The sequence below is a fragment of the Lynx canadensis genome, chromosome C2 (genome assembly GCF_007474595.2).
Source record: "Lynx canadensis isolate LIC74 chromosome C2, mLynCan4.pri.v2, whole genome shotgun sequence".
Classification (NCBI taxonomy): domain Eukaryota; kingdom Metazoa; phylum Chordata; class Mammalia; order Carnivora; family Felidae; genus Lynx; species Lynx canadensis.
In genome coordinates, this window is record NC_044311.2 from 158,723,920 (window position 1) to 158,751,664 (window position 27,745).

The window sequence follows — 27,745 nt, forward strand, 5'->3', positions numbered from 1 at the left end:
TGGTGGTCGCATGTTGTGATGTGCAGTTGAGAGCAGGATGGGGTGCCCTGGCCTGAGACACATGTACGGTGAGGAGGTGCAGCGTTGGTGTCCCCAGTTCTCCAGAGACGCCTGCCTGCATTCCCCACCTTCTCCTCCTGGAGGGGGTGGACCCCCTGCCTCATCCTCCTCATCACCTTCTGCTGGCAGAGGTGGACCCCTCCCCCTCCCATGCCCCCTCCTTTTCCAAGCTAGGCAGGCCCTCAGAAAGGTTCCTTACTGCTCTTGAGCACCTACCTTGTGCTTGGCCCCTGCACACAGGAATGGCAGGCATGGTGCTGCTCTCCGGGCCTAGGCCCCCTGCCCTCAGTGGCCTTCTCTGTGCCATGCACACCCCCATCCCCTCCCCAGCCTTTCAGGATAGTTCTCTGTACATCCCTAACAGCACTGAGTTCAAGAAATACTGATAGCTGGCAGGCTGGGTCTGGGGACCCCCAAGGGGGTCATGCAGGACCAGCCAAGAGGTTCCCTGGCTGTGCACAGGATAGAAATCAAACGCAGAACGGCAGGAGGTGAAAGGAGAATTTATTGAGGATGTAGAGAGAATGCAGGTACATACAGTGTCTGGGAAACTCAGAAAGGAAAGGAGAGTCCCATCTTTTTCGGGATCTGGGGATCTTACTGAGGATGGCGGTCCAGTGCATGAGTCCTCTCAGGCATCCAGGAGCTGATTAGAACAAAGACGAGAGCCCGAGTGTTACCCCTTGGAGCCAGGGGGCCTAGGTGTCCACTTGTCTTGTGCCCTGGTCTGGAATATGCATATGATGGCTTCCTCTGGTCATCCTCCCCTGGTCCTTCCTTGGGTGTGATCTGTTCTGGAGAAATACACCAACTCCTTGTCCGCACAAGGAAGACACACACTGTTTGCATTCTGAGGCATGTGTAAAGGGATGCAGATCCTAGCAAGAATAGAATCAGGAAAAGGAGCAAAAAGATTTTTGTGGAGTCCTTTATTGAGACAGTTTCCCTGTCTCAATATCGTATTAGTTTGGAGAAGTTGTGTTTGATCCACGTAGCACATGACAGGAACCCTGCTTTATCATTCCGTGGTACTAGGCGCTGTGAGCCACACTCCGCCCTGCACTGACCCCCTCTCACCATGTGTCTTCCCAGGGGTGGACCTCATTGCCGCCTTCTATGGCTGCCTGTACTGCGGCTGTGTGCCTGTCACCGTGCGGCCTCCGCACCCCCAGAACCTGGCCACCACGCTTCCCACCGTCAAGATGATCGTAGAGGTACCTGTGTGCGGTGGACGGCCAGGCAGGCCCGATGGGAGGGCCCTTGTTCCGGTAGACCAGAGGTCTCATGTGTCATCTCTCCCAGGCCCTGCGTCTCACTCACGCCTTCAACCCCTGTGCCCTGCAGGTCAGCAAGTCTGCTTGTGTCCTCACTACACAGGCCATCATGCGGCTGCTCAAGTCCAAAGATGCAGCGGCTGCCGTGGACGTCAGGACCTGGCCGACCATTCTAGATACAGGTACCTGTCCTCAGCACCGTTGGTTGTGTGCTGGCCCTGCCAGGACACACCACCTTTCCTTTCTTTGTTGTAGGAGTTGCATCACTGCCACCAAAAAGTAAGCGTTAGGTAAGGGCAGCTGAAGTCAGTGGTGAGGAGGCTGCTAAAAGGGCCCTTGCCACTGGGTTGCTGGCAGCCTGCCTCCTGGTTTCACTAATGGTGGGGCCTCTGAACCAGAGCAAAGATCCTTGCATGAAGCCTGTGTGCCTGTGGACCACCCCTCCTCTCACTGCCTCTCATGCCTGTACAGCAGTCGGTGGTTGTGGGGACACATGTCCCACAGCACACATACATCTATCCTTTGTCCCCATCATTGGGGAGTGCTGCTGTGCCCCATGAATTGCTTGTGGGCTGACCAGGAAGGCTGTAAACCCCTGGACCACTGTGCCTTGGACCCTGAGGTCACCCTCCCCATGGAGACACCCCAAGCTAGTAGCACCCACAAGCTTTGTTAGTGACTTGAGGTGCTGGCCGTGGAGTAGGCAGGAGTCCCTCCTTCCCCATCGCACCTGGCAGGCATCCGCCTGTCTGTGCTCTCCAGGGGAAGAGGTCAGGGACTATGTTGTCTGTGGCAACCTGCCCAGTACCTGTCTATAGGCACAGGGAGCTGGCTGGTCCAGGGGCCCCAGGGCGGGTTTAGGAGCAGACTGGCTCCAGAGAGTCACATTGCTTCACCAGCTTGCTACGAGGTGGGTGGGCCCCAGCCCTTGCCTCACTTGTGTCTGCCTCACGGTCTCATAGGAACCGCGAAGCGCGGCAGCCCTGAGGGCCTGTCCCTAGTGCTGTCTCTGCGGTCAGAGTTCTTGTTAACACTGGCTCTGCCCCAGGCTCCGTGACCTCCAGTAGGTCCCTGCGCCTCTGAACTCTCCCGCTGCTAAATGAAGCGGCTTCCTGTACGGCTCTCATGACTTGTCTTCCCTCTGTGTCCACTGCACCCACTGTCACCACACATTCAAAGCCGTCATGGTGGGTCTGCTCCACATGACATTTCCTTGAAGGTTAAAATGAACTTCCGGGGCGCCTGAGTGGCTCAGTCATTTGGGCGACCGACTTCAGCTCAGGTCATGATCTCACGGTCTGTGGGTCGGGGCCCTGCGTTGGGCTCTGTGCTGACATCTCAGAGCCTGGAGCCTGCTTCGGACTCTGTGTCTCCCTCTCTCTCTGGCCCTCCCCTGCTTCCTCTCTCTCTCTCTCTCTGTCTCAAATAATAAACATTAAAAAAAATTTTTTTACATGCACTTCCCCATGTACCCATGTGGCCTGCTGCCTTGAGGCCTCCCTCTCTTCTGCACTCACTCTCCCCCAGACTCCCCAGGTATGAATCCTGTTTCCTTCCTCCCTATGAGAGCCTGAAGTAGCATTAACATTACTGGTGTCTCTGGTTCAACAGATGACATACCAAAAAAGAAGGTGGCTAGCATTTTCAGGCCACCGTCCCCAGACCTGCTCGCATACTTGGATTTCAGCGTGTCGACTACAGGGATATTAGCAGGTGTGAAGGTGAGCCCTGTGATCATAGCTCTTACTTGCTTCAGCCTTTGATGGGGTGGGCAGAGAGGGTGGTGGGTGTGGGTTTATGCAGGCCCTCACTCTTATCCACAGCTTGAAGCAACAATACTGTTCCTTGAAGTATTCCCTAATTTTGGGGGTTTACTGGTAGTTAACACAGTAAACCCCCCAAATTAGGTTAGCCTGAGAATAGTGCATATTTTGATGTTCTGTGGTAACATCTAAACTCAGATTTACGACTATCTTTGGGAGCAGGTGGCTTTGATGAGTCTGTCTCCTTACCAGGAGCCAAGAGCTCCATTCAATTTTTTTATTATTCTGAAATCTCATTTAGAAGATTTTTAGTATACATTTTCCTGTGTATTATTTGGTTTGTATGCAGATTTGAGGAGCCACCCTTTAAGGAAATAAACGTGCCTGGCGGCTGTGGTTGGCGGACACTGTTCTCTCTCCCCTCACGTCACTGACCAGATCTTTCATTGTACTTCAGATGTCGCACGCAGCCACAAGTGCCTTGTGCCGCTCCATAAAGCTACAGTGTGAGCTGTACCCCTCGAGGCAGATCGCCATCTGTCTTGACCCCTACTGCGGCCTTGGCTTCGCCCTGTGGTGTCTGTGCAGGTGAGTGTGCAGGTGGTATCTGTGCAGGTGGTGTGCAGATGAGTGTGCGGGTGAGAGTGCAGGTAGTGTCTCTGCAGGTGGTGTGCAGGTGAGTGTGCAGGTGCCATGCCCACCTGCAAGGCTGGAATTGCTGCTGTAAGTCTTTGGAGCTTTAGTGCTCATTTTTGATACTCACGAGCCTAAGATACACATATGAGTGGGTTTGTTTGGGGGTGAAAAGGATTGGAGGCTGGGTCTGAAATTGAGTAAAAGAGTAAAAATATATTTTTCATTAAATATAAACAGTAATCATTACTAGTAATAGGGAAGAGACTACTTAATTTCATCAGATACTAGGAAGCAGTGACAAATCTTTGGAAGAAGAAAGCCAGGGACTCCAGCCGGCAGACCCTGACCCAAACTGTGATCCTGGATCCTTCTGAGGTGCTTGGAGGGAGACTAAACCCCTGGATGTCACCCCTGCTCCTGCCCCCACCGCCCCAGTACTTTCTATCGAAACTCCCACTTGACATTAGGGCACAATTGCGTCCTGTTCTGGCTAGAAAAGAAGTGTCCTCAGAGAAGGAGGAGAGAGGTAGGCACCCCAGGCCCTTCTGATGCAGGTGGACAGGGCATCCCTGAGGCTCATGGGCCGAGGACTAACACAGAGCCGAGGCCGCAGCTGTCCTACTGTCCTGACCCTCCCTGTGCTCTCTCTCACAGCGTCTATTCCGGACACCAGTCAGTCCTGGTGCCCCCGCTGGAGCTGGAGAGCAACGTGTCCCTGTGGCTGTCAGCCGTCAGCCAGTACAAGGCCCGCGTCACCTTCTGCTCCTACTCCGTGATGGAAATGTGCACTAAGGGCCTGGGCGCGCAGACCGGTGTCCTCAGGGTGAGCGCACCCCCCTGTCTGCCACTGAGGCCTGGCCTGCACCCTGCTTTCCTTCATCTCAAAGTGCCCAAACCAGGGGCTCCTGCATTGGTTCTAAACTGGGCCCCTGGGAATGTTTAAAAAAAAAAAAAACCTCCCAAGATCTGTTCAAGCCGTTTATGGAAACAGAGAAAACCCTTTCCAGGAGTTGAGCCGCACTGGCTTCATGGGCCCTCTTCCCTACACCTCTAGAGGTCACTCCCTTTATCGGCACAGCCCACACAGCAAAGGAGAGTGTGAGACCCAGGCAGCGGTGCGGGGGCCAGAGTGCAGGGGTACCGGGGAAGGGGGGGCAGGTCCTATACTAGCTCTGAGCAGCGCACCTCAGGGTCCCCTGAGGCCTGGGGTGGAGCCAGAGCTGTGAGCAGGGGCGGGAGCCACCTGGATGCCAGGAGTGGGGGGCGGGGCACCCTCCAGTGCATCCAAACTTAGGACCCTGAGGAACCGGGACCAGCTGGGGAGGTGGGATCTGCATCTCCACTGGGACTAGCCTCCCTGCCCTGCCCGCCCTGCCTGCAGACGAAGGGGGTGAACCTGTCCTGCGTGCGCACCTGCATGGTGGTAGCTGAGGAGCGGCCCAGGATCGCGCTCACACAGTCCTTCTCCAAGCTGTTCAAGGACCTGGGGCTGCCAGCGCGCGCCGTGAGCACCACGTTCGGGTGTAGGGTCAACGTGGCCATCTGCCTCCAGGTAAGGCCTGCACCGGCCTCCTGCAGTCCTCGTCCTCCCTGCGTGCGCTGTCCTCCCTGCTTGCCCTCTGAGCCCTTGGTGTTTTCACTTACACAGAACCGGTCAGCTTTGTGAGCCAGGAGGTTGTTATTTAAAAGATGTTCTAGTCTTGTTGATGAACAAAGGCTTACTTGGAAACAACACAAGTTGTTCTTGAACAGTGACTATTAACTTATGGGAAAAATCTCAAAGGATACAATATGTAGCTAATTTTTTAAAGCAAGATAAACTTGTAAAGGCAGTTAGCAATTTTAAATTGAAACATTAATTAATGTGGTGATTTGTATTGCCCTAAATTAGTTTTTGAAACATTAAGGTATTTTACTTATTAGAAGGAAACACGAAGTTTCAGAAATTGAATAGCTCACTTGTAGTGCTGTTTACTGCTTCTTCAGATGACTGGCTGTTTTCCAGATTTGGTGCTAGTATCTCCATTTCACTTCTTTCTAAAAACATACTGAACGCCTTGCTCCACGAAGCGGTTCCGGAACTACAGGGCAGAAGAGGCATCACTGGAGCCAGAGTGGGCCCAGATCCCGGGCTGTTGCCAGGCTTCCGGGGCCTTTGCTCAGCCCTGGTCCTCGGCCCGTGGCGCACCTGGCGGGCACAGGGCAGGTCTTACATGCAGAGACTGTCCTCCTGTTCTCCTGGCATTGCTGCTGATGTCCTCTCAACCTTGAAGACTGCTATCCTCTCCAAGCCACAGACCCTTGCTATGTGGCAGGAGGAGGTGGGCTAGGGTCCCCTCCTAATATCCCTCTCTAGTGTAGAAAGTATGACTTTCTTTTTAGTTAGCGGCTCTAAGTGAAGACCTTACTCTCTGCTCAGCATTTACTCGATATTTGAAGGTATCTATTCTATTGTCGGCGCGTGGGATGCCACGTATGATTGCGAAAATCTTAATGGATTGTTCATGTTTGCGCTTTGAGATGCAGTGACGTATTTTGCTTTCTCTTACTGTGTGTTTCTCACGTGGCCTGTTGCTTTCTGTTTGTGTTTCCTGTGGCCGTCTCCTCCCTGTCTCGCTCTGCTGGCCTTCTTTGCCTCTGTCAGCCCAACAGGCTGGGAAAGCTGGCTGAGCAGGTACGACCTTGACCTCAACCTCAAGGCACCTCTGTGCTTCCCCCATGAGTTCATGTGACCTTCTTGTGAATTCCAGACTAATACATGTTTCTTTTGCTGTCTGACTTTGCTCACAGTGGATGTTATTGGCATGTTATGTAAAAGCTCCCTTGAAACCAAATATAAGAGCAAAGCTATTTTCAAAAGAATTTAACAGTCCTAGCGTTACCTCTGGAAGAAGGGCAGTGTTTGGTCTCAAACAATCATTGTTGTTTTAATTCCAGGGCAGACATAGGTTACACTGTCTGGCATCTTTAGACAGTGATGTTGACCAGAGCATCCATTTAATTCGATGTTTCTTATCGATTAAATGGAACATATAACATCCTCGGCAGGACCAGTGCCCAAGTGTCTGATGAGAGGAGAGCAGGGAGACGTCCTTCGGGCCGATCCCTGGGAGAGCCTCTGCCATGCTCAGCCCTCAGGAGAACCCGGTCGGCTGGTGAGAGGCCAGGCCCAATCTGACGGCTGGTGAAAATGCCTTCCAAAACCTACGGTGGTGTTTTCACCAAGCACAGAGTATAGGGACCAGCAGGAACAGACAAGCGTTAGAGCGGACATGTAAAACTGCAGGATTTGAGATTTCCAGTCAGTGTTATTGGACAAGTCTCTGAGTGTTGTCAAGCCACATAGATGTTTGGACAGAAGCCATCCATGCCCCTGGGCATGCTCAGTGCCCTGAGCAGAGCAGCTGCCTTCCTGGGCGTCCCCTGAGGACCCAGGAAGAGCTGTCACACGGCTTGTGCCCGTGTAGATGGGGACACACTCCTGAAAATGAGATGAAGGTCCTCTGCTGCTCTCCTTTCCAGGGCACGGCCGGCCCGGACCCCACCACCGTCTACGTGGACATGAGGGCGCTGCGCCATGACAGGTGAGGGCCCGCCACGCCCACAGGTGAAGTTCTGCAGGCTGGGTCTGCCCTGACCGGACCTCCCAGCACCCCGGCGTTGGCAGCTGGCTGGCTGAGTCCCCTGGGGGAGCCTGGGCTTCCTTCTTGTTCCCTTGTGTCAGCACAGCTCAGGCAGCATCCCTGTATCTGTTGTTCCCATGACCAGGAGGGATGATGTCAGGTACGAACACTTGGCATGTGTCTTCTCGTGGGATAGAAAACAGGCAAACCAGCCAAGGCAAGGATGTTTTCCACATGACACCATTTTAAGACAGGACTTAGTTTTTACATCAGTAAATGTGTGCTGGGGGCCACGGTATGTACCTGTGAGTCTGGGTCCCTCCCAGCTCTGAAGCTTGATCCTGGCTCTGGATCCTCAAACGTGGCCATGCTGCAGCTTGAGGTAAACAGTGGTGAAGCCTCCTGGGGTGGGGCCGGCCGGTCCAGGGAGGGCCCCGAGAACCCTGGAGCAAGCCCCTACCCTGAGCGGTGGCATGTAAGCCAGGCAGCTGGGGCTGGTGCATGTGGAGCTGGTAGTCGCTGCTCCAAGGTCACAGCAAGGTCGTGAGCAAAAGCCTGGAGGTGTGGTGTTGTCCACTGACTGACCGTTACAGTGATAATCAGTTTCTGATTACCTTTTCCCTTGTTAATTTTTAGGGTACGTTTGGTAGAACGGGGTTCTCCGCACAGTCTGCCATTGACGGAGTCTGGAAAGGTAGTGGAAGCTGGGACTTACACCCAGGTCCTTTCTTATGTTAGCCCCTGCTGGGTGCTGAGGGCTAAAAATGTCCTAATGGGGGCACCTGGGTGGCTCAGTCAGTTGAGCGTCCGACTTCAGCTCAGGTCATGATCTCACAGCCTGTGAGTTCAAGCCCCGTGTCGGGCTCTGTGCTGACAGCTCAGAGCCTGGAGCCTGCTTTGGATTCTGTGTCTCCCTCTCTCTCTGACCCTCCCCTGTTCATGCTCTGTCTCTCTCTGTCTCAAAAATAAACATTAAAAAATAATAATAAAAAATAAAAATAAAAATGTCCTAATGGACACAGGTCAACTGTGGTTGGGACTGGGCTGATGCAGAGGGCTCCTCTCCTCCCCACTAGCACACACAAGGACACCTCTGAGCTAATGCCTAGAACGGGAGGGCTTCAGGTACAGAAGCCCAGAAGGATCTCCCACTGTGGGGCTTGAGGCCATGGGCCTCTTGGTTCGGGGCCCGATGCCTTCACGGGTATCTGGAGAGCAGGCGTCCTCAGAACCAGGGAATGTTTGAGGAAAGAGGAGTACCCACACGGCCGTACCAGGCAGTGATGAAGATGGGGATATGGCCTGGGTGCTGTGACTAAGCTGCTGGGCACCAGGAGACAGCAGGTTCGAGGGCGGGGCTGTGTCCCCAGTGTGGCCAGGAACAGACAGCCCCCAATCATAGGGCTTCCCACGGCTCTTGCCGCACATCGTGGTAGGGTCGAGAGCACAGGTAGCGACTTGTCCCAGACCTACACAGTCCCAGAGGCGAGACGTGGAGGCTGGCATAGCTCACGCAGCCTGGAAGGGCTGCCCCAGCTCTGCTCACACACCCTGGTGGTCACAGCTGCCTCTAGGGAGGCAGGGAAGTGCCCAGAGAGGGACAGGGCAGTGGGGCAGCAACAGGACCAGCCCGTGGGCCTATGGAGGGGTGGGTGTGGAGGGTGAATGGTCAGACTCCTGAGGAGGGACAGCCGCAGTGACGTGGGGCAGAAGTCTCAGCTGTTGCAAAGGTCCTGGAGTGGGAGTGGGAGCTGCAGAGGAGCCAGTGTGGGTGAAGCTTCGGGGGGAGGTGGGAGGGTGACCGTGGGCAACAGGGCCTGCATCCACACCTTCCCGTGACCCTTTGACCCTTCCCACCTGCCTGGAGGTCCCCACTGACCTCTGTTTCATATGGGGGAAGCCACCTGAGACAGAACAGGTGTCTGGGTGGCCTGACAGGGGCCCAAGCTTGGGGTCCCCTGAGCTGAGGCACCTCCCCTGGAGTGTTCTCCAAGGCTCCTGGGGAAGAGCCGGTGCCCCCGTGTGCCTGAGCCAGCCGTGCCCTGTTAGCTAGCTTCCCGGTGCAGGACTGGGGCTCATGGGGCCGACAGAGCCCCTCGCAGGCAGGCGTGGTGTGTGGACGGCACCCCACATTCGTGTGCCCTACAAGGGGCAGGTCGTCTTCTTGTGTCCTTAATGAAAGACCTCAGGTACGGCAGATGCTTACGGAAACAAACCCTCCTCACCCCTCTTGAAATCCAACATATGGTCGGTTCTTAGGAACTGGGATAATTTTGCTAAGATTCACTATTTATTTTATCTATTAAAGGGTCTCTTATGGGGGTGGCTGGGTGGCTCAGTCCATTATGTATCCAAGTCTTGATCTCAGCTCAGGTCTCGATCTCAGGGTCATGAGTTCAAGCCTGCTGTGCACTGGGGCATGTAGCCTACTTTAAAAAAAAAAAAAAAGTCTCTTATTTCGATTAAAATTCAAAGTCAGGTTTAGGTTGGTTTCTAACCATCCCCATCATTAACACGTGCACGTCACTCTCCTTCCAGATCCTCCCTGGGGTAAAAGTCATTATCGCGCACACGGAGACCAAAGGGCCCCTTGGAGACTCACACCTGGGAGAGGTAAGGCAGGGGACCCGGAGCCCCCATGGCCTCAGCAGCTGTCCCTTCCCTTCTCCCCTATCCGTCCCAGAGTCGGGAATTCTCAGCAGAGGATTTTGGGTCCTGCAGGATGAAGCCCACCCCAGGGCTGCCCTCCAGCAAAGGGAAACCTCAAGTTCTGTAGGAACTGGGGGGCCTGAGGAGCTGCACAGAAACTGCACCTCCCCTAGAAAAGCAGTCCCTGAGGGAGGGTCCTTGACGCCCAGAGGGTGCAGGCTTTGCACGAATGCGTGGGAGTGGGTCTAGAGTAACGCGGGGCGGGGGGGACTGTCCCCCAGGAGCCTAGTAGAGGCCCGAGTTGGTCTGTTACGATGGGTTCCAGGCCTGCGGGCATGCCAGGAGGGCACAAGGACCCTTGTGGTCCCGGCGGATGGGGGTTCGGGGGTATTTACACAGGGCCTCCCGGGGGTCGCTTGGTGTCCCGATTGGAAGGTGTGCCTGTGCCAGGGCTGGGTGTGGTCAGCATGGGGCCTCCCTCAGCCGTCCCTCTTGCTGGCCAGCTGGACCCTGGCCTGTTAGGGTAACAGTTTGCCCCCGAGATAGTCACAAAGGGTCTGTGCCAGGTTGGGAAACCCACCTCTTGGCAGAAGGCCTGTTGGCTGCCTGCGTCTAGAGCCAGGCGCTCAGTCTGGGGAGCAGACTGTGGGTCCTGGATGGGCCCAGTGTGTAGAAGGACTCCCTAGGGGACCCCACAACACTCTGGGTACTGCTAGCACGGGTGCGGCAGACAAGGGTGCGTGGATGCACGTGAACTTAGCATGTCTGCAGGGCGAGTGTAGTGGCCGTGCCCGCTCCGTCCTGTGAGCCCTCAGCCCCTTCACCGGTCCCTCTGTGGATGTGGGACAAGCTCCTGACTCCTTCTCACTGTCAACAGTAGTTCCATGTGAGCAGCAGGGAGGCGCCTCTGTGAGCTCATCCGTGCCACAGAGTCCCACCGGTGGCTCCTAGGGCGAAGGAGGGGGCGCTTCGCTCCAAGGAGAGAAAAGCTGCTTGTCTGCTTTCTCTGTGCCTGCAGTTTAGCTCGAGCCACAAGACGAGAGACACTGAAACAACTCCCCCTCCCCCTGCCTTTGTTCACTCGGCCAGTGGCTGTCTCACGGCAGAACCTGTGCCCAGCGTTTGTGATGTGCCAACATTCTTGTCCCCTGGGCCCCACCAGATCTGGGTGAGCAGCCCCCACAACGCCACCGGCTACTACACGGTCTATGGGGAGGAGGCGCTCCACGCTGACCACTTCAGTGCCCGGCTGAGTTTTGGAGACACACAGACCATTTGGGCAAGGACTGGCTACCTGGGTTTCCTTCGAAGAACAGAGCTCACTGACGCCAGTGGAGGTGAGGGTTACCTTTCACCCCCTGCACACGGGCCGCATGTGTGGTGGGGTCCATCCACACCGCACGGGAGGCCTGCTGCTGTGGCCCGAGAGTCTGACGTTCATGCCTCAACAGCTCAGGGACTCCTGCTGACCCCTCACCCTGTGCTGTGAGCGTGTATCTTCAGGTGTGGGGGTGAAGGACGTGGGGGTGCTCTGATAGCAGTTTTCTCTGAATATTACTGTTTTGCCACTGTGGGTGTCCTCACTGGCCTTGGACCCTCGGCCTCTGCTGAGGACGTGGGGGTGTTAGTGATCAGGCCACCAGGCCCTCCCCTTGCATGACCCTGAAAGTTGCAGGGTCCCCTAGGCCACAGCAGGTTGACCAGATCGAGTCAGACTTCTGGTGTCCCTACAGATGCTGCTTTGTTTCCAGACATGGTACAGATTATTTCTAAATATGTGTTCACACGTTGGCCTGACTTTCCTGAGGTGTTCCTGGCTGCAGAGGCGCCCTCGCGTGGGACCGAGGGGACGGCACCACCTCCAAGGAGGCCCAGTTGTCACCTGCTGTGTGGACAGCGGGCCCCTGTCCCACAGAGCGCGGCTCGGGGCTGCTGTGGATACGCGGAAGGTGCCGCCGTTCCCTGGGTGCCCTTCTGAGGTGTTTGCACCGTGTTCACAGAGCGGCACGATGCGCTGTACGTGGTCGGATCTCTGGACGAGACGCTGGAGCTGAGAGGCATGCGCTACCACCCCATAGACATCGAGACGTCTGTGGTTCGAGCCCACAGGAGCATCGCCGAGTGGTGAGAGCCACGTCCCGCCCTGCCCGGTAGCCTCTGTCCCTGCAGCCTCTGTCCCTGCAGACGCTCTCCACGGGGGGTGTGCTGGCGGACACCTGCCTCTCCAGCAGCGGACCCCAAGCCTCTCGCAGCCTCTCTTTCTCGTTTCCTGACCACTTGTAAAGCAAGAGTCTGGCCCCCAAAACATGAGGTGTCTACAGTTATCCTGAAGTGTTTCTGTTTTTAATGTGAATTTTTAAATTTAAGTGGTCATGACTCACGATGACTCCACTTTGAAGGGAGCTTGAACTGGGACACATACAGCTTTCAACATCAAATAATACTATTGGTTCTTATGAAGGACTTCAATTGGAATAAAGACTCCCATAAAACACATTCAGCCCAACTTCAAATTATGTTGGGCAGTAGTGCAGGCCAACTGCTCTGTACTTGCACCATTTCCCACTTGTCCATTTGCTCCCAGAAGCCTGTGCCCGTCCCATGCATGACGCCATCTACCCCTCCCTGTCCCTGCAGTGCCGTGTTCACCTGGACCAACCTGCTGGTGGTGGTGGTGGAGCTGGATGGGCTGGAGCAGGATGCGCTGGACCTGGTGGCCCTGGTGACAAACGTCGTGCTGGAGGAGCATCACCTGGTCGTGGGTGTGGTGGTCATTGTGGACCCAGGTGTGATCCCCATCAACTCTCGGGGCGAGAAGCAGCGCATGCACCTGCGTGATGGCTTCCTGGCTGACCAGCTGGACCCCATCTATGTCGCCTACAATATGTGAGTGCCGCCTGTCGACCCCACGTTCCTGAGACAGGTGTGGTCCCCGGCCTCCTGGTGCGGGAGCCGGTCAGAGGTGTTGGGGCTTGTGAAGACACCACACTGTCTGCAGCCACCAGAAAAGACTCCAGTCTTCATGGAATGCTGTGCCCTCTGCTTTTACGGACCCGTCCCAAGGATCCCCAAATCTCATTTCAGGAGCCACTTCCTGACTATTTGAAGAAATGTTTTCATCTTCGAGGACCTTTGTCAGTCAGTATTTGAATAGGTGGGCGCCCGCGAGGGGGCCTGGAGTGGCTGCGGAAAGGGATCACGAGCGCTCTGCTGTGCTGCGAGTTTGCACTTGTTTTAGGCTAAAAATATCATTCTTGATTTTAAAAATTCACTTATTTATTCTCACTTCAAATGACAACTTCATGTATAGAATTCCTGCCAGAAAGAACTTGAGGCCCCTGGGGAGGAGCAGAGTGATGGCGGGAGGCAGTCCTGGCCTGCCCTCCCCACTCTCAGACCCGAGGCCCCGCTGTGGCCACACGGCACCGCCTCTGCTGGTTTCATTATTGAAACAGGTGTGCCCAGTTGTCTGCATTTGTTGTCACGAATACTCAGTAAGTGCCATTTGGGGCTGTCAGCTTAGACGCGTTGTTTGGGGAAGATTAACCAGCATTTAGTCTTAAACGACTGTCCCAGCTTTGTGACTTCATGCTGTGCCATTACAGTACCTGTTGTGGTAACTCCACAATATGAATTCTCCTCGGTACATGGAATTGTGTTGAATTGTTACTTTTATTACAGTTCAACAGACTTGGAAGCGTTGGCGGCAGCGTCTGAGGCTTTCAGGTCGTTCGTGCTATTTGCCGAGCGCCCTGCATGCAGTCTGGGGGCTGCGGAGAGACCCCTGCCCGCCTGGCGTTCGCAGTTTCGATTGTGTGCCTATAAAACTTGGCCAAACCATATTCAGTTATTTTATTCAAACTTGATGAAACTGATGTAATATAGTAAACCTAAATCAAAGAAGAGAATGTAAAATCCTTTAGATACTTTTAAGAATTTGAAGCAAAGCTCAAACCTTAAGACAGATTATTTTTATATAGCTATTAAAGAGTGTGTTATGAAGTTGTGGGGTTTGGGGGGGACTGAGGGTGGGAAAGTTTATGAATTATGCATGCTTCCTAGGAACAACCAGGCTTTTCAGGAATTAGCCTGGAACAGTGCCTAACAAAGCTATTATTAATTCTCTACCATTTTAAATTCACCACCAAATGGGTCTGGCTAAGTGGGCGGACTCTCACATCCTACTCATATTTGGCTACAAATAGCACGTGCATAGTAGTTCTGTTGCCTGTGGTGTTGAGCTGCGGCTAGTATGTCACAGCATACTGGAATTCTAATAACTCTATTGTAATTATGTACAGAATCTGTGTAACTTATTGTCTGACATACAGAGGTTCTAGCGGCGGACTAATGGACATTCCTTAGAACGGGATGGCCAACGGGGAAAAACTACCTAACCCTAATCTTAATGTTGTAGTTTTATAGCAAACAAATACTGTAAAATTTTTGTATTGAAAGGTCAGTGGCAGGGGCGCCTGGGTGGCGCAGTCGGTTAAGCGTCCGACTTCAGCCAGGTCACGATCTCGCGGTCCGTGAGTTCGAACCCCGCGTCAGGCTCTGGGCTGATGGCTCAGAGCCTGGAGCCTGTTTCCGATTCTGTGTCTCCGTCTCTCTCTGCCCCTCCCCCGTTCATGCTCTGTCTCTCTCTGTCCCAAAAATAAATAAACGTTGAAAAAAAAAAAAAAATTAAAAAAAAAAAAAAGAAAGGTCAGTGGCAGTAAGACAAGGTGTCTTGTAAATTCAGATTTTAAGAAGCGCATTAAAATGTTTTAAAAGTACTCTCTGGGAATTCTGTATATCACACTAAAATTTTTTATATCATTATGTTAATAAAAGGTATTGACTATTTGTAATTCCGCACTTTGAAATGTGTGAAAATGTTTTTTAAATTACCCCATATAGGATGTATTTTATCATGCGTTTTTTTTTTCTGAATATAAAAGCATTTATGCCGATAGCATAAAATCTACAAAGCACATTCACGTGTAAAGAAGAAAATTAAGATCTCCTATCATCCTACCTCTGATTAATCGCAGCATTAGTGTTTAACAAAAATCCTTTCAGGGCTTAATTTTTTCTTTTTAAAGATTTTTACAAAATTAGGATCATATGCTTTTATATTAGTTTTTGTACTTAATAAATTACAGACTTTTTAATCTATGATATATATCTTCTACATGTTTTAACAACTGTGTCTTACGGGTGTGCTGTGACTGAAGGTCGTTTTCCTCTCGCTGTCCACACCAGCACTGAACACTACACCTCAGCAGTGCCGAGTCCTCACACGTCCACAGCGACAGGTGCTGCCTCGGGCGCAGGTCCTTCAGGCAGAGTGGACCGGTCAGAGGTCATGCCCTGTGAGAAGCGTTGGGTGCCTTCTGCCCTCCAGAAGGGTAGAAGGGCCTCTTCCAGCAGCCTGACAGATTAAAATAAGTCCTTGCCAAATTACAGTCAAGTAACTGTCATGTCTAGTCACGTTAAAGATGTTTTCATGTGTCGTTTTTGTTTCTCATTTGTATTCGGATCCAGCAACTCTTACTGCACTCAAAGGTTTTTTGGTTGATTTGTAGGAACCATTTTACATTAAGAATCATCACATCTCAGGGCGCTTGGGAGGCTGTCAGTTAAGCAGCCAACTTTGGCTCAGGTCATGATCTCGCGGTTTGTGAGTTCGAGCCCCGCGTCGGGCTCTGCACTGACAGCTCGGAGCCTGGAGCCTGCTTCCAATTCTGTGTCTCCCTCTCTCTCTCTGCCCCTCCCTTGCTTTCTCTCTCTCTCTCTCTCTCTCTCTCTCTCTCAAAAATAAATAAACATTAAAAAAAAATTTTAAGAATTATCACATCTAGGGGTGCCTGGGTGGCTCAGTCAGTTAAGCGTCCAACTTCAGCTCAGGTCATGATGTCACGATTTGTAAATTTGAGCCCCACGTTGGGCTCTGTGCTGACAGTGGGGAGCATGCTTGGGATTCTCTCTCTGCCCCTCCCTGACTCGTGCTTTCTCTCTCTCTCAAAATAAATAAATAAACTTAAAAAAAATTATGTGAGCAGGTGAGGGGCGGCGGGGGGGGGGGGGGGGGTTGGAGAGAGAGAATCCTAAGCAGGCTCCACAAGTCGGTGCAGAGCTTGAACCCACGAACCATGAGATCATGACCTGAGCTGAAATCGAGAGTCAGACACCCAGCCAACAAAGCCACCCAGGCACCTCTTAATTTAGGTTGTTTTTTAAAACGTTCTAATTATTTTATGTAAACTATGGTTACTGGTGCTTAGTTTCAGATTCTGAACAGAGCTGATTTGTTTCAGAGGACGCTCAGCACAGCCATAACCTCGTCTTCCACCCAGCTACCTTGTGGATGGAGCCTCTCCTTTGGGTGAGATGCCACTGAGGATACTGGGGCCCGATCCCCCTCGCCCAGCTTGTAAGCTGATGGTTCCAAGCTAGGAGAGGCAAGCTGAGAAGGCAAGCTCAGGTGCGATCCTGTCTCCACTGATTGCTGAGCTCCGAAGGCAGGCGTGTCACTCAGCAGTGTGCCATTGTTCCTGATGAGGGAGCGCGGGGCAAGCTGAGGGTGAAGTACAAGCAAGCACCCCTGCCCCCAGGTGGGATCTGTAGGATACCCCTCAGACACTCCTGGCCACCCAGAACAAAGGAAAGGGGTTTTAGTGCTTGCCATGGTGATGTGGGAAACTAAGGCAAGTGAAAACTTAAATTCCCTTACTGCCTACAGCCCATTAACAAGTCCTTGAGACCAGCAGAGTGACCTTCCTCTAGGAGTTGAGCTGCCTGGATGAGGACACTTTGCTGGGGGCAAAAGGGAATCTTGCCTTAACTTTATCCCGACCCCCCAGGATCCTGTAAGTCTACTTCCTTTATCTCAACTGCCCCAAGATATATGCTGGCAATCATACTCCAGGCTTGTGGCCCCCTGATCTACATCAGAAGGGTCTCATAACTGAGATTTTACTAAACAGTAATAAATGACATTTCCCTAACTTCTAGCCCCTTGAGGTCCTGGAAACCTTGTTTCCAAAATCCATTAGACTTACGCTGTCCCTGACCCCCTCCCAACCTGAAGGTATATAATAAATCACTCCTCACAACCCCAGTGCAGCTCTTTCTGCCCACGGGTCCTGTCCCCATGCTTTAATAAAATCACCTTTTTGCACCAAAGATGTCTTCCAAGAATCCTTTCTTGGCTGTCAGCTCCGAACCCCACCATGGCCCCACAACCCCATCATTTGGCACCCAACGTGCGGCTTCGCGTCTTTTCATCTGGTCTCTGAGCCGGTGCAAACTTGGTAAGTACTCTTTCCTTCCTTTACTCTCATTTCAGAGGCTTTTCAAGGAGTAAAGCCTTATCGCTCAGGCCACAGTCCTCGAGCCGTGGCTACTCTATGGTGAGGAGAAGGCCTGCCTCTTGGCTGGAAGTTAGTCCCCCCCACTGGAATGGTAGTAAGATCCAGAAACTCGATGCCCTCTCTTTATTCCTGTCCTTATACAAAGTTGTCTGTCTTGGGCACAGGACAACCACCTAAGTCACCAGGACGGCTGTTCCATGTGAGGTTTCCTCTTCATTGGTTGAATGTGATCCCCTCCACATATCTGGTCTAGCCGCTTCTGGCCGTGGGACCTCCACTGGGAGCCCATCGAAACCAGTACTGGATTGAATCAAAACCCAACCAGGGAGGGTCGCCTGGGTGGCTCAGTTGCTTAAGTGTCTGACTTCATTCAGCTCAGGGCATGATCTCACAGTTCGTAGGTTCGAGCCCCACGTCAGGCTCTGTGCTGACAGCTCGGTGCCTGGAGCCTGCTTCAGATTCGGTGTCTCCCTCTCTCTCTGCCCCTCCCCACTCGCACTCTGTCTCTCAAAAATAAACAAACATAAAAATAAAAAAATGAACGATGCAGCGTTCCCATCCTTGAGGTCCTCAGTGACCGACTGAGTGGCATTTGCTCCTGGCTTCAGCCAGGAGCTGATCTTCCCTGGTGATGCCTGAGACAGGTCGTTGCCCCAACTGGACACCTCGCCCCTGCCCACTGCCCACCTGGAAATGCCTGCAGCAGCTTCTGGATAGTCAGACCAGCAGTGCCGGCCAGGAGCCTTGTGGGGACGTTAACCACCCGTTCCCAGACCTAGCCTGGAGGTGAGGGCGGGTCACCCCCAGCCGAGGTCAGAGGAGGATGATGGGCATTTTACAACCTGGAATGAGGGGTCTTTGTGCTAGGAAGCCCCCAGGAGCCCTGGAGGTGGCTGTGCAGACATGCTGAGAAGCAGCCTCCCTCCTCAGGGTGAAGGAGCACCCCTTGGATGGGGGAACCACCAGGGACACTCAGCAGCGGCTATGGCAGGCTCGCTGGGGGCCAGTACACTCCAGTTGTTCCTGTCTGGTCTGCAAGCCGGGTGGACATCTGGGGACTGAGTCACCTCGAGATTCTTGGATCCAAGTGGGCAGGGGAGGTACCAGCAGGGACTCACCCAACTTCTGGCTGACGCAGCAGGCGGCCCTCTGGTGATGAACACACACCGTGTGAGCTGTAGCCCAGAGCCCGCTTGCCAGCCTCCTCCCTCTGGCACCTTGACCCCTTTGTGCAAGGCATATGCCAGCCGCGGCCGAGCCGGACAGCTGTGCTGGACCCTCTGGTCCTCCCAGACCTGCTCCTCGTCCTATGTTCCCGCCCCAGCTGTCCCAGCACTGACCCTGGTCCCGGACCGGCTGTCCTCACTGGCCTGCAGTGCACCTTCCTTTCAGAGCAGCCGCTCCTACCTTCCTCTTCTCTGTGAAGCAACTTTCCTGTGTTCTCTGGACCCGCCTGTGCTTTGTCACACCTTGCACGTTGTGAATTTCAATTTCTCTGCCATGTTCTTTTTTTTTTTTTTTTTTTTTTTTTTTTTTTTTTTTTTTTTTTTTTTTTTGTGAGAGCGTGTGGGAGACGGGTAGAGGGAGAGAGAGAGAGAGACAGAATCTCAAGCAGGATCTGAGCCCAGCCCATGACCCTGGGATGACGACCTGAGCTGAAATCAAGGTGGCTCAACTGACTGAGCCCCCCAAGTGCTCCATTCTCTGCCATTCTTAAATAAACCCATTTTGCTGGTGATTTTACTGGCTGTCTTTTTTCCAAGGTCAAGATCTGCAAGGCTCTATGGGGCCAGGATGGTGGGACAAGCAGGTGCCAGTGACCATGTGGGGAGCAAACCTGCCAGAGCACAATGGAGTGTCCCAGACGCCTGTCCTGACACAGTGCTCCCCCTCACGGGGGGGGGGGGGGGGAGGGGGGGGAAGGGTTGAGGGAGGGCTGGGAGGGCAAGCCATCGGCGGGGAGAGGGGAGGGGACTCTGGAGACGGTCCCTACGTGCTGGCTTCAGCCCCCAGCCCCAAATGTCTGGGCAGCCACTTTGGTCTCCGCTTCTTCCCAGCCCGTGCAGGCACCACCCCCGATCCCCCTGGGCACGTGACCGGCCAGACCAATCACAGCTCGGCTCCCGAGGATTAGCCCATTAGTAGATTAGTCCGGGGGAGGCCACCCCAACGCCAACCAGGCTGGAAGTTCCTGGCAGGAGCCCGTGGCCGGGGGTTGTCCCACCTGGTGCTTCCCTGCCTCTCAGCTGCCCTCCTCACCCCCACCTCAGCCCTCACCCTCACCCCTACCTCATCACACCCCTCCTCACCACTCCTGCTTCCCCTCTCCCTCGCCCGGCCCGAACCCTCCTCCTCACCCCCACCTCACCAGGTACCTCCTCACCCCTCTCTTCACACCCCTCTTCACCACTCCTGCCTCCCCTCTCCTCACCCCTCCTCCTCACCCCCACCTCAGTGCACACTACCCCTCTCTTGGTGTCTCCTCCTCAACCCTCTTACCACCCTCCTCCACCCAGACCCCCCCACCCCCCTCACCCTGCCTCATCCCTCCCTCTCACCCTGCCTCACCTCCATCTCACCACTCCTTTCCACCCCCTTCCTTCCTCATCACACTGCTCCAGGCACCTTCTCAGCCCTCTGCACCCTGCCCCATCTGTGCTGCTTCCCTTCACACCACACCCCTGCCCACCCCACGCCCATCCAGTGTCCCTGGCCCTGTGCACCTGCCCTGGCTTTGGGGAGTGCAGCGTCTGCGGTGACGATGATGCCAGGCCATTGACTTCACTCCTCTTTCCAGGTTTGCAGGTATTTCACTTGGTTTCGTGTTTAAGGGCTACGGAGGATTGTTACAGGACTCTTTTTATTTAATGCAAATACAAGCAATCAATTGGTTTATGAATTTCCAAGTCTGTGCACTTAAAAAAAAGCAGCAGAAAAAGGGGTGGATAAGGTTAATTTGAATTTTCCTGGAAGTGATTGTTAATATTTAGAACGCATTTGAATTCGTGGATACCCAAGCATAATGTTCAGCTTTGCACACGCACTGACTCTCCCAACAGCCGTGGGCAGACCCCGGCCGGGCACAGACAAGCGGGGAGTGACACCAACAGACCGGACACGTCCCTTTAGGAACCCGCCGCCTTAGGGACAGGAGAGGAGGCCAAGCAAAGAGAGTTACTTGCACAACGCCTGTCTCCCGAGAAGGGAGCGGAACCCTGCTCGGGCGGGCGGTGCTCCCCCTGCCGCTCACGCGTCCCCCCACAGACCCAGCGAGCTGTGAGCCTCTCAGGGGAGGTGCGCTGAGTGTGGAACTGTGACCCGCAGTTGCGGTCAGAATTAAAATGCCAGTACTTGGTGGCTTGGGAGACATGTTCCTCCTTTAGGGCCGTTAGTATTGAGTATTTCCCCCGGGTCACAGCTCACCACAGCTCATCGCTGTCACCGCGCCGCCACGATGTGCCCCGCGCACATTCCTGTGCGCCGATGATAACAGATTTAAGGGAGGGCAGCCTTTTCGAAGGATGGTGGGCAAAACTTTGTGTGTTTGGCAATGGTGGAGACTTAAGGAAGCCACCAGTGTCCAGAGTCGTTTTTGGTTCCGGTTTGATCTTTCTGGGTTAGGGTTCTCCACAGCCGTGCCGGCGGGTGGAGCACACGCTCCGTGACCGAGAACCCACTCTCCTAAGCGGTCGTGACCGAGTCCCTGGGGCCAGTCAGCTAACACGTGTGCCTAACGGAGCAGGGATAGTGACGGGGGCCATTGGAAGACGGCCCTTGGAAAGAGGTTTTCAATTTGTCATTGACAAAGCGAATCAAGCTTCCTAGTTAGCTACAACACGGCTGGAAAGCTCAGCTCCTACTAGCCTGCAAGCCCTTGCCCTCTGCGTCCTTGTGTGACCTTCGTCTCTGCCACAGGAACAGCTGTCTCCGTTTCACTCGTGTTCAAAGAACTCGTGGCAGGCAGTGGTAACCATGGCGACGAAGGCCATAAATTCCTGGAAATCACATTCGCCATCTCCATCATTGTCCAGAGTTTCCATGACTTTGTCCACCACCTCCTGCTCCTTGATTTCCTAGGAGATAGAAGAGACATTGCCCATCTTGGTTTTAAATGAAGTTTAGCGCCATCAAACCATGATTAATCGTTGGCTCACCTTAATAATTTGTATCAGAAGCAACTTAAGATGTAAAATGCAAAATACCAGAACGCTTTTTCCTGTGACCAGGGGGCTCTTGGCTGGGCAGAAGTCTCTGGGGGTCCGGGCCTTCTCTTCCACCTTACTTTGAGTCTGCTGGGCCCCAGGCTACTTGAAAAGACTCAATGGAACAACCAGGTTCGAAAAACTGCAGCTTGTGCTCCACTATACTTAAAACACACGTTCTAAATAAGCCCGAGCGTGTTGTAAGCAAACATCTTGGAAGAAAAAATGAACTTTTGGTTCCGCCCAAGGTTTTCACTGTTTCTGCGTGTGGAAGTCCTTATTTGTTAACTCCTTGTGTTCTTTTTGCCATTTGAATTGCTTTCTGGCATCATGGGACTTTTCCGAGGACTCTGCTGCCCAACCCTGAAACCCAGTAAGTGGTGTGAGAGGAGCCAACGCTGTGCAGGGCTACACACGTGGTGGGAACGGCGGGGCACGAAGAGCAAAGAGCATAAGTGCGCTGGTTCGGAATGGCCGGGCCCCGGAGCAAGACAGCCCGCCCGGAAGCAGTCGCGTGTAGCTGGCTGGATATAAAAGCGTGAAGGACTGATTCCAGTGGGGTTGGATGGGACCTGGAAACATCTGCCTCAGACAGAGGGGAGCAGTACACTCTTTCAATCCCATTATAGATTTGCCTCCAGCCTGGAATTACCCTGACAAAACTAGGCCAACAAATGTTCATGACATCTTGATGTGCTTGCCATGAACTATGTATCTTTTATAAATTGTGGTTCCCACATGCTAAGTTTTTCCTGTTATAAAATTAATAATTATTGGTAAGTACTTTCACTGTATGTTTGGTACTTGACCAACACTATCTCATTTCATCCTTAGAACAATCCTTGTTACAGAAGAAACTGGGACTTTTGATTGTTAGAAGGTGGAACTGGTGGGAGAACTGAACGTGCAGGTGGCCAACTGCCACTTGAACTTGCATGCCTGAGAAAACGAGTCTTGGAATCGGCCCCAGAGATGCCCCCTACCCCTAAGCGCACAGGCGCCTCCTCTGATCTGGCGGTGCCATTCACAGCGATGGAGAGTTGGGTCGGGGCGTGGACAGGAGAACCCGCCAGCCTTGCTGCTGGACCCTGGGGCTCATCATGCACTGAGAGGCTCAGCTGGCTCCGGAGGGGGGCTCTTTGTCACCGTGCAGCCGGGCCGTGTCCTGGTGCTCTGGCCTCTTCCCCAGAATTAGCTCTTGGTCAGACCTTAGTGCCCTGGTTCACTGTTTGGCCATTTCCTGTGTGTGTGATTGGTCACTTCGGTGAACTTGGTTCTGGACATTAAAGGAAGGTCAGGTGCCAGGTGGATTGCAGTTCAGTGCCTCGAGGGTATGAGACTGGTATGCAGTGGAGACAATGGGTGACTGACCCTCAGGCAGTGGAGATTGTGGGCGGGGAAGTGAGTCCAGGATAGGTGTCTGGACCTACTTCTACCACCGGTTTATCGGGACGACTCACACAGCTTCCTAAATTAGGGTCTTTTACTCCATGGATCCCCCTGAAAAGCCCTATAGCCTCCAGAGGGCACAGGGCCCTTCTCATGCCCTCAGTCAAGTAGGCTGTGGCCATTCATTGACGTGCCAGGTTGGGTGCCCCAGATGCGGAGGCCGTGTCCTCGGGCTTGTGTCTCTCCCAGTGGCAAACATAGTGCTTGCTCAGTCATGTTTGCTGAGTGGATGGCATCCGCTGGCAGATGCTAAACCTGTAGCTAAAGCAAAAACAGTCCTTTCCTCAAATCAAGAGCCTATCTTTAACATCTTTCTTGTATGTTAATTGTGGCCCATGATAAGTCATGAGTATATTTTTCATCCCATTCTGTCATTATTGCTGTAAATCCTTAGTTTTTTCATAGAAGAGTCAGCATTATTTGGAACCTGTGCTATTGCCTTTGAAATAGCAGTTTTTCCTTGCTGTTCCTACTATACACAAAACAGATGAAAATGAAAACAGCGGGGTCATCTAAGCTAGCCTCTCTAGTGAGGGTTCAGTTGCACAAACAAGTTTTCAGAAGCATCCTAGGAGTCCTGAAATGTAACTGGAATCACTTTCAGGGAAGCTCAAAAGAGGAAGTGTCCAGGTGGTTTTCTAAGTGGAGAAGAAACTGGCAAACTGTCCATTTTAAAAAGCAAGACTCACCTCTAAAAAATGGGAAAGCTCATTGTTGATGAGCTCCTTGAGTTCAGATTTCTTCAGCTTGTGCTTGTCGCCCTCCCTTCCGGAATATTGATGGAAAACATCAATGAGGGCCACCATGGCCTTCTCCAGCTCAGACATCCTAGGGGTCCACAAAGGAAAGATTCCTTCTCATGCTTTTTGCCTTATTTGCATACAGAACAGTTAATGCGTTCGCTCTACGGACCTCAACCCAGAGGAGGGGCTGGACTGGCCTTGGCTCATCTCCCCTGCAGGCTGAGAGCAGTTGTCCCGTCTGCCTCTCAGAGCCACTCCTGCCCTCCCCTCCCTTCTCTGTCCCCGTGGCCTCTGGCTTCTGGTTGGGTTTGGCCAATGGGAAACTTCAGCAAAAAGACTGTAGCGCAGGAGTGAGGGAGCCTGGGGGTCGATTCCTGCTTCCTTCCCAGTAGGCCACCCTCTGCCCTTGCAGGGCTCCAAGATGAAGTGACACAGTACAGGGGAGCAGAGCACTGACTGCAAGCTGTTAGAATTATCTAGAAGGAAGTAAGGTGGCCAGGGGCAAAATGAAGCTACAAAAATCAAATAGTATTCCTGTATTCTACCAATAAACAATTAGAAAACATGGTAGAAAAAATCCTATTCATAAATTCATAAAGCAACACACACATATTAATTGAGAATAAGTTGAGCAAGAAAAGTGCAGTTTCTTGCAAATGATTCTAAAGATCATAAAAATGCAGGGACTTTCCTTTCTAATAATATATAAATTTAACTCACTTTAAATAAAAATCTTTAAGAGATTTATTTATTTATTTATTTTTGATGGGTGAGGAACATGACCAAAAAGCTGCAAACCTGAACTGGAAAAATGAACATGGCAGAATTGCCACAAACATTTTTGAAAAAGATCAGTGAAAGATCCACAAAGACCAACCAGAATCAAAAATATATTATAAAGCCATAGAGAGTGAGGCTGGCTCTGAGGCAGGGATGCACAAATGGGGCAGGAGGCTGAGCATTCCCCGCCCCCGCAGTGCTGGGAGCTGCTGTTTCTCTGCAGGTATCAGAGTATGAAACTTCCTACTTCACTCACATGTACCTCAGACCGTGGCCTGCAAGCAGGAAATATCTGTTTAATCCTGGGAATTAGGTACATTTTACAGAGGACGATTTGTCGATTGTTTCAAAAACTGAGACACTCAGCCAGAGAAATTTACCAACCTATGGCCTTGAGTTCCGACCAGGACAAAATCTTTGCTCTATGACAGTTCAAAATAGATCTGAGACTCGGGCCTACAGCTCTGGGGGTACTTAGGGGGGCGGGGGGCAGGTCTGCTGAGTAACCCCTCCCCCCAGGTCCCAGAGGGAGAAGCCTCCACATCTGTCTGCCGGGTAGATTATATTCAATTTCTAGATCATTATTTGAAATTATCTGTGACTTTTAAATTCAGATTTCTGTTGATTAAAATGTCCCCCATCAAAAAACAAACAAATAAAATAGATCTGAGAACTACATCTAATTGTGGAAAAATCATTCCCGTGTTGGACATGTCACTTATATCTAGAAAATAAACTGGAAGAAATTTTTAAAATTTTATTTATTTCTGATTTCTCAGAGAGAAAGGATTGAGGATTTTTGTCTTGACCTCATCTTTGCTAAAGTCACCCTATTAATAATCAGTATCCTTTTTTTGCCCTACAGTCCCTAAAAGTCAGCTCTATCACACATAGATAGAACAATTCAGATGGATTAAAATCTTTTAACATTTCATTCTTTCTTATCCTTTACATTCAGGTTTTCAATTATTGATTTTGTTTTTTTGGAAACAAAACAAGAAACCCAAGAAACTTTTGCATCATTCTGATACTTCACAAAGTCTGTGATACGTCAGGGAAGGAGAGCTTAAATTATTTTTTTGTGAAGTATGTATGACTAGTGGGATTTTTTTTTTAAGTTTATTTATTTATTTTGAGAGAGAGAGAATGCAAGCAAGGGAGGCGCAAAGAGAGAGGGAGAAAGAGAGAATCCCAAGCAGGCTCTGCGCCGTTGTCTTGGAGCCCAGTGCGGGGCTTGAACTCATGAACCATTAGATCACGACCTGAGCTGAGCTGAACGCTCAACCAACTGAGCCACCCAGGCACCCCTAGTGGGATTTTTTTGAAGGAAAGGCATAAAACATATTGCATATGTTTGAAAACTCCATATAATGTAATTTTCTTCATAACCACACTACAATTTTTTTTCCTTTTAAATTCTTCCTTTTGCTAAGAAACAATGGATGGTTTAAAGCTTATCTTTTAAGAGAAATGGAAATCAAATATCCATATTTCCTTTCCACTTAGTTCCGTGAATGTTATTCTTGCATTAATTTGCCTCTTATTCCTGCATTAATCTTTTTATGTGGAAAGCAAGAGGCGTCTGGGCTTTAACTCCTTTTGGAAGGACACAACACACAGGATGTGGTGAGGGGCTCCCCCGGCCCCCCAGGGAAGCGGCCTACCTCCCTGAGAAATTCTAAGACTGAAGAAATTAAACCCACCAAAACTCTTTGACCGAGATTGTAATTTACTTGTAAAGACCTCCCAATTGTCATGTAATTTCTGGGTGGTGTCCAGGGGGACCCTGGCATTTCCTTGTTGAGGGAAAACTGAGAAGTGGTTGCAAACCCAGGACTCAAGCAACAGGAAAGGAAAGCATTTGTTTCTGAGTAGGGCTGACCTCACTCTGCTTGCCAGTCATGCTCAGCAGAAACCCTGCTCTTCAGAGAGTTAGGGAAGAAGCAACGTTTGTTAGTACCTCTGCGGAAATGTCAGCAGCCACCTCGAGCCACTGTCCTTGAGGGTTCTCTGATTTGCGGTGTAAAACTCAGGCAGAGTGAACCTCTAGCTGCCTAGAGTTGACGCATTCATGTCCACAAAGCAGTAATAAGGGAAGGAAAACTAAGATAAAAACAGAGACTTATGGCAAACCATAAGAGGCTCTTAAATACAGAGAACAAACTGAGGGTTGATGACGGTGGGGGTGGCGGAGGGTGGGGGGGGTTAAGTGGGGGATGGGGGTTAAGGAGGGCACTTTTAGGGATGAGCACTGGGCGTCATATGTCAGAGATGAATCTCTGGGTTCTGCTCCTGAAACCAAGACCACACTGGATGTTAACTAACTTGCATTCAAATTTAAAAAGAAAAAAAGCTCCCCACGTATGAAATGCTGCCAATCATCCGAAAAGGGCTTTCCAACCTACACCTAGTTCCCACCCCACCCCACCCTCTCGGTTCCCTCAGGTTCTCCCTGAGTGTCCTCACGTCAGTGGCTCCTGGTGGCCGCTCCTGTCACCTCCTGGCTGTGGCGTCCAGAGTGGCAGGAGTGCTGTGGGGCGCCTCTTATTCCTCCTGGGCGGTGGGGCGCGGCGCTGCAGGCCCGGGCAGCCAATGGGGGCGGTGGGTGGGGGTGGGGGCAGCTGGCGGCCAGGCCCGCACACAGGGCCGCTTTGACCGGCGGCCACCCGGGGACTCGCTGGGGAGCCAGGACTGCGCTTGGGCCAAGGAAGAAAATGGCCCGTGGGGCAGGAAGTAGAGAGTCAGCTTTTTGTGCTATTTTTTAATTTATACATGAATACTGATGTTCCTCTAAAGGCAAGGTTGGGGGTGGGGCGAGGAGAGAGACCGAGTAATTGATTCAAACAAAGCAAATGTGCAGCCAAGACCGTGGCGCTTCCAAGGACAGGCTGAACACAAGGACGAAGGGCCCGCGGGCTGCTTTCCAGCAGAGAGGCCCCTGCGCCGTCTGCTGCCTCCCAGCCTTCCCCCTGCTCGCCCCCACTCGCCCCGGCCACCCCAAGGCGCCTGGACAGCAACCCCCACTTCCCCCCCCCCCCCCCCCCCCCCGCTGAGAATGGCTGCTCCAGAAACACATGGCAAAGCAGATCCCTGATATTTGAGGATAACAGCCTCATTTAATGTGATGGAGGACACTCACCAGGTGCACCCCAAGGCCTCCTCCCTCACCCTGGGGCGACCTCACAGACTGTCAGCCTCTGTTTTGCAG

At 52.3% G+C, this 27,745-nt stretch overlaps 2 protein-coding genes and 1 long non-coding RNA gene across 4 annotated transcripts in view; 2 read left to right on the forward strand and 1 right to left on the reverse strand.

The window, feature by feature from the left end:
* DIP2A (disco interacting protein 2 homolog A) overlaps nt 1–15,165 on the forward strand; it is a 119,448-nt gene extending 104,283 nt beyond the window's left edge. For both annotated transcript variants that reach the window (XM_030330702.1, XM_030330705.1), the window contains 13 exons: nt 1,153–1,274; nt 1,405–1,516; nt 2,946–3,055; nt 3,555–3,685; nt 4,388–4,556; nt 5,115–5,285; nt 7,256–7,317; nt 7,993–8,050; nt 9,895–9,969; nt 11,168–11,342; nt 12,006–12,129; nt 12,643–14,463; nt 14,713–15,165. In XM_030330702.1, the coding sequence (XP_030186562.1) occupies nt 1,153–1,274; nt 1,405–1,516; nt 2,946–3,055; nt 3,555–3,685; nt 4,388–4,556; nt 5,115–5,285; nt 7,256–7,317; nt 7,993–8,050; nt 9,895–9,969; nt 11,168–11,342; nt 12,006–12,129; nt 12,643–12,895 (1,562 nt within the window). In that variant the 3' untranslated portion in view covers nt 12,896–14,463; nt 14,713–15,165. The remainder of the gene's footprint in view (nt 1–1,152; nt 1,275–1,404; nt 1,517–2,945; nt 3,056–3,554; nt 3,686–4,387; nt 4,557–5,114; nt 5,286–7,255; nt 7,318–7,992; nt 8,051–9,894; nt 9,970–11,167; nt 11,343–12,005; nt 12,130–12,642; nt 14,464–14,712) is intronic.
* A 4,641-nt stretch (nt 15,166–19,806) lies between these two features.
* Nucleotides 19,807–22,354, forward strand: LOC115523132. Its single transcript, XR_003971651.1, has 2 exons — nt 19,807–20,168; nt 21,279–22,354. It is a non-coding gene; the product is annotated as an uncharacterized LOC115523132 (long non-coding RNA).
* On the reverse strand, nt 21,288–27,084 carry S100B (S100 calcium binding protein B). The gene is made up of 3 exons (XM_030328829.1): nt 27,004–27,084; nt 23,704–23,842; nt 21,288–21,436 (listed from the first exon to the last, which is right to left on the reverse strand). Exons 2-3 carry the CDS (start codon nt 23,839–23,841, stop codon nt 21,296–21,298), a joined length of 279 nt encoding a protein of 92 aa, XP_030184689.1. The 5' UTR covers nt 23,842; nt 27,004–27,084; the 3' UTR covers nt 21,288–21,295.
* Nucleotides 27,085–27,745: the final 661 nt, after the last annotated feature.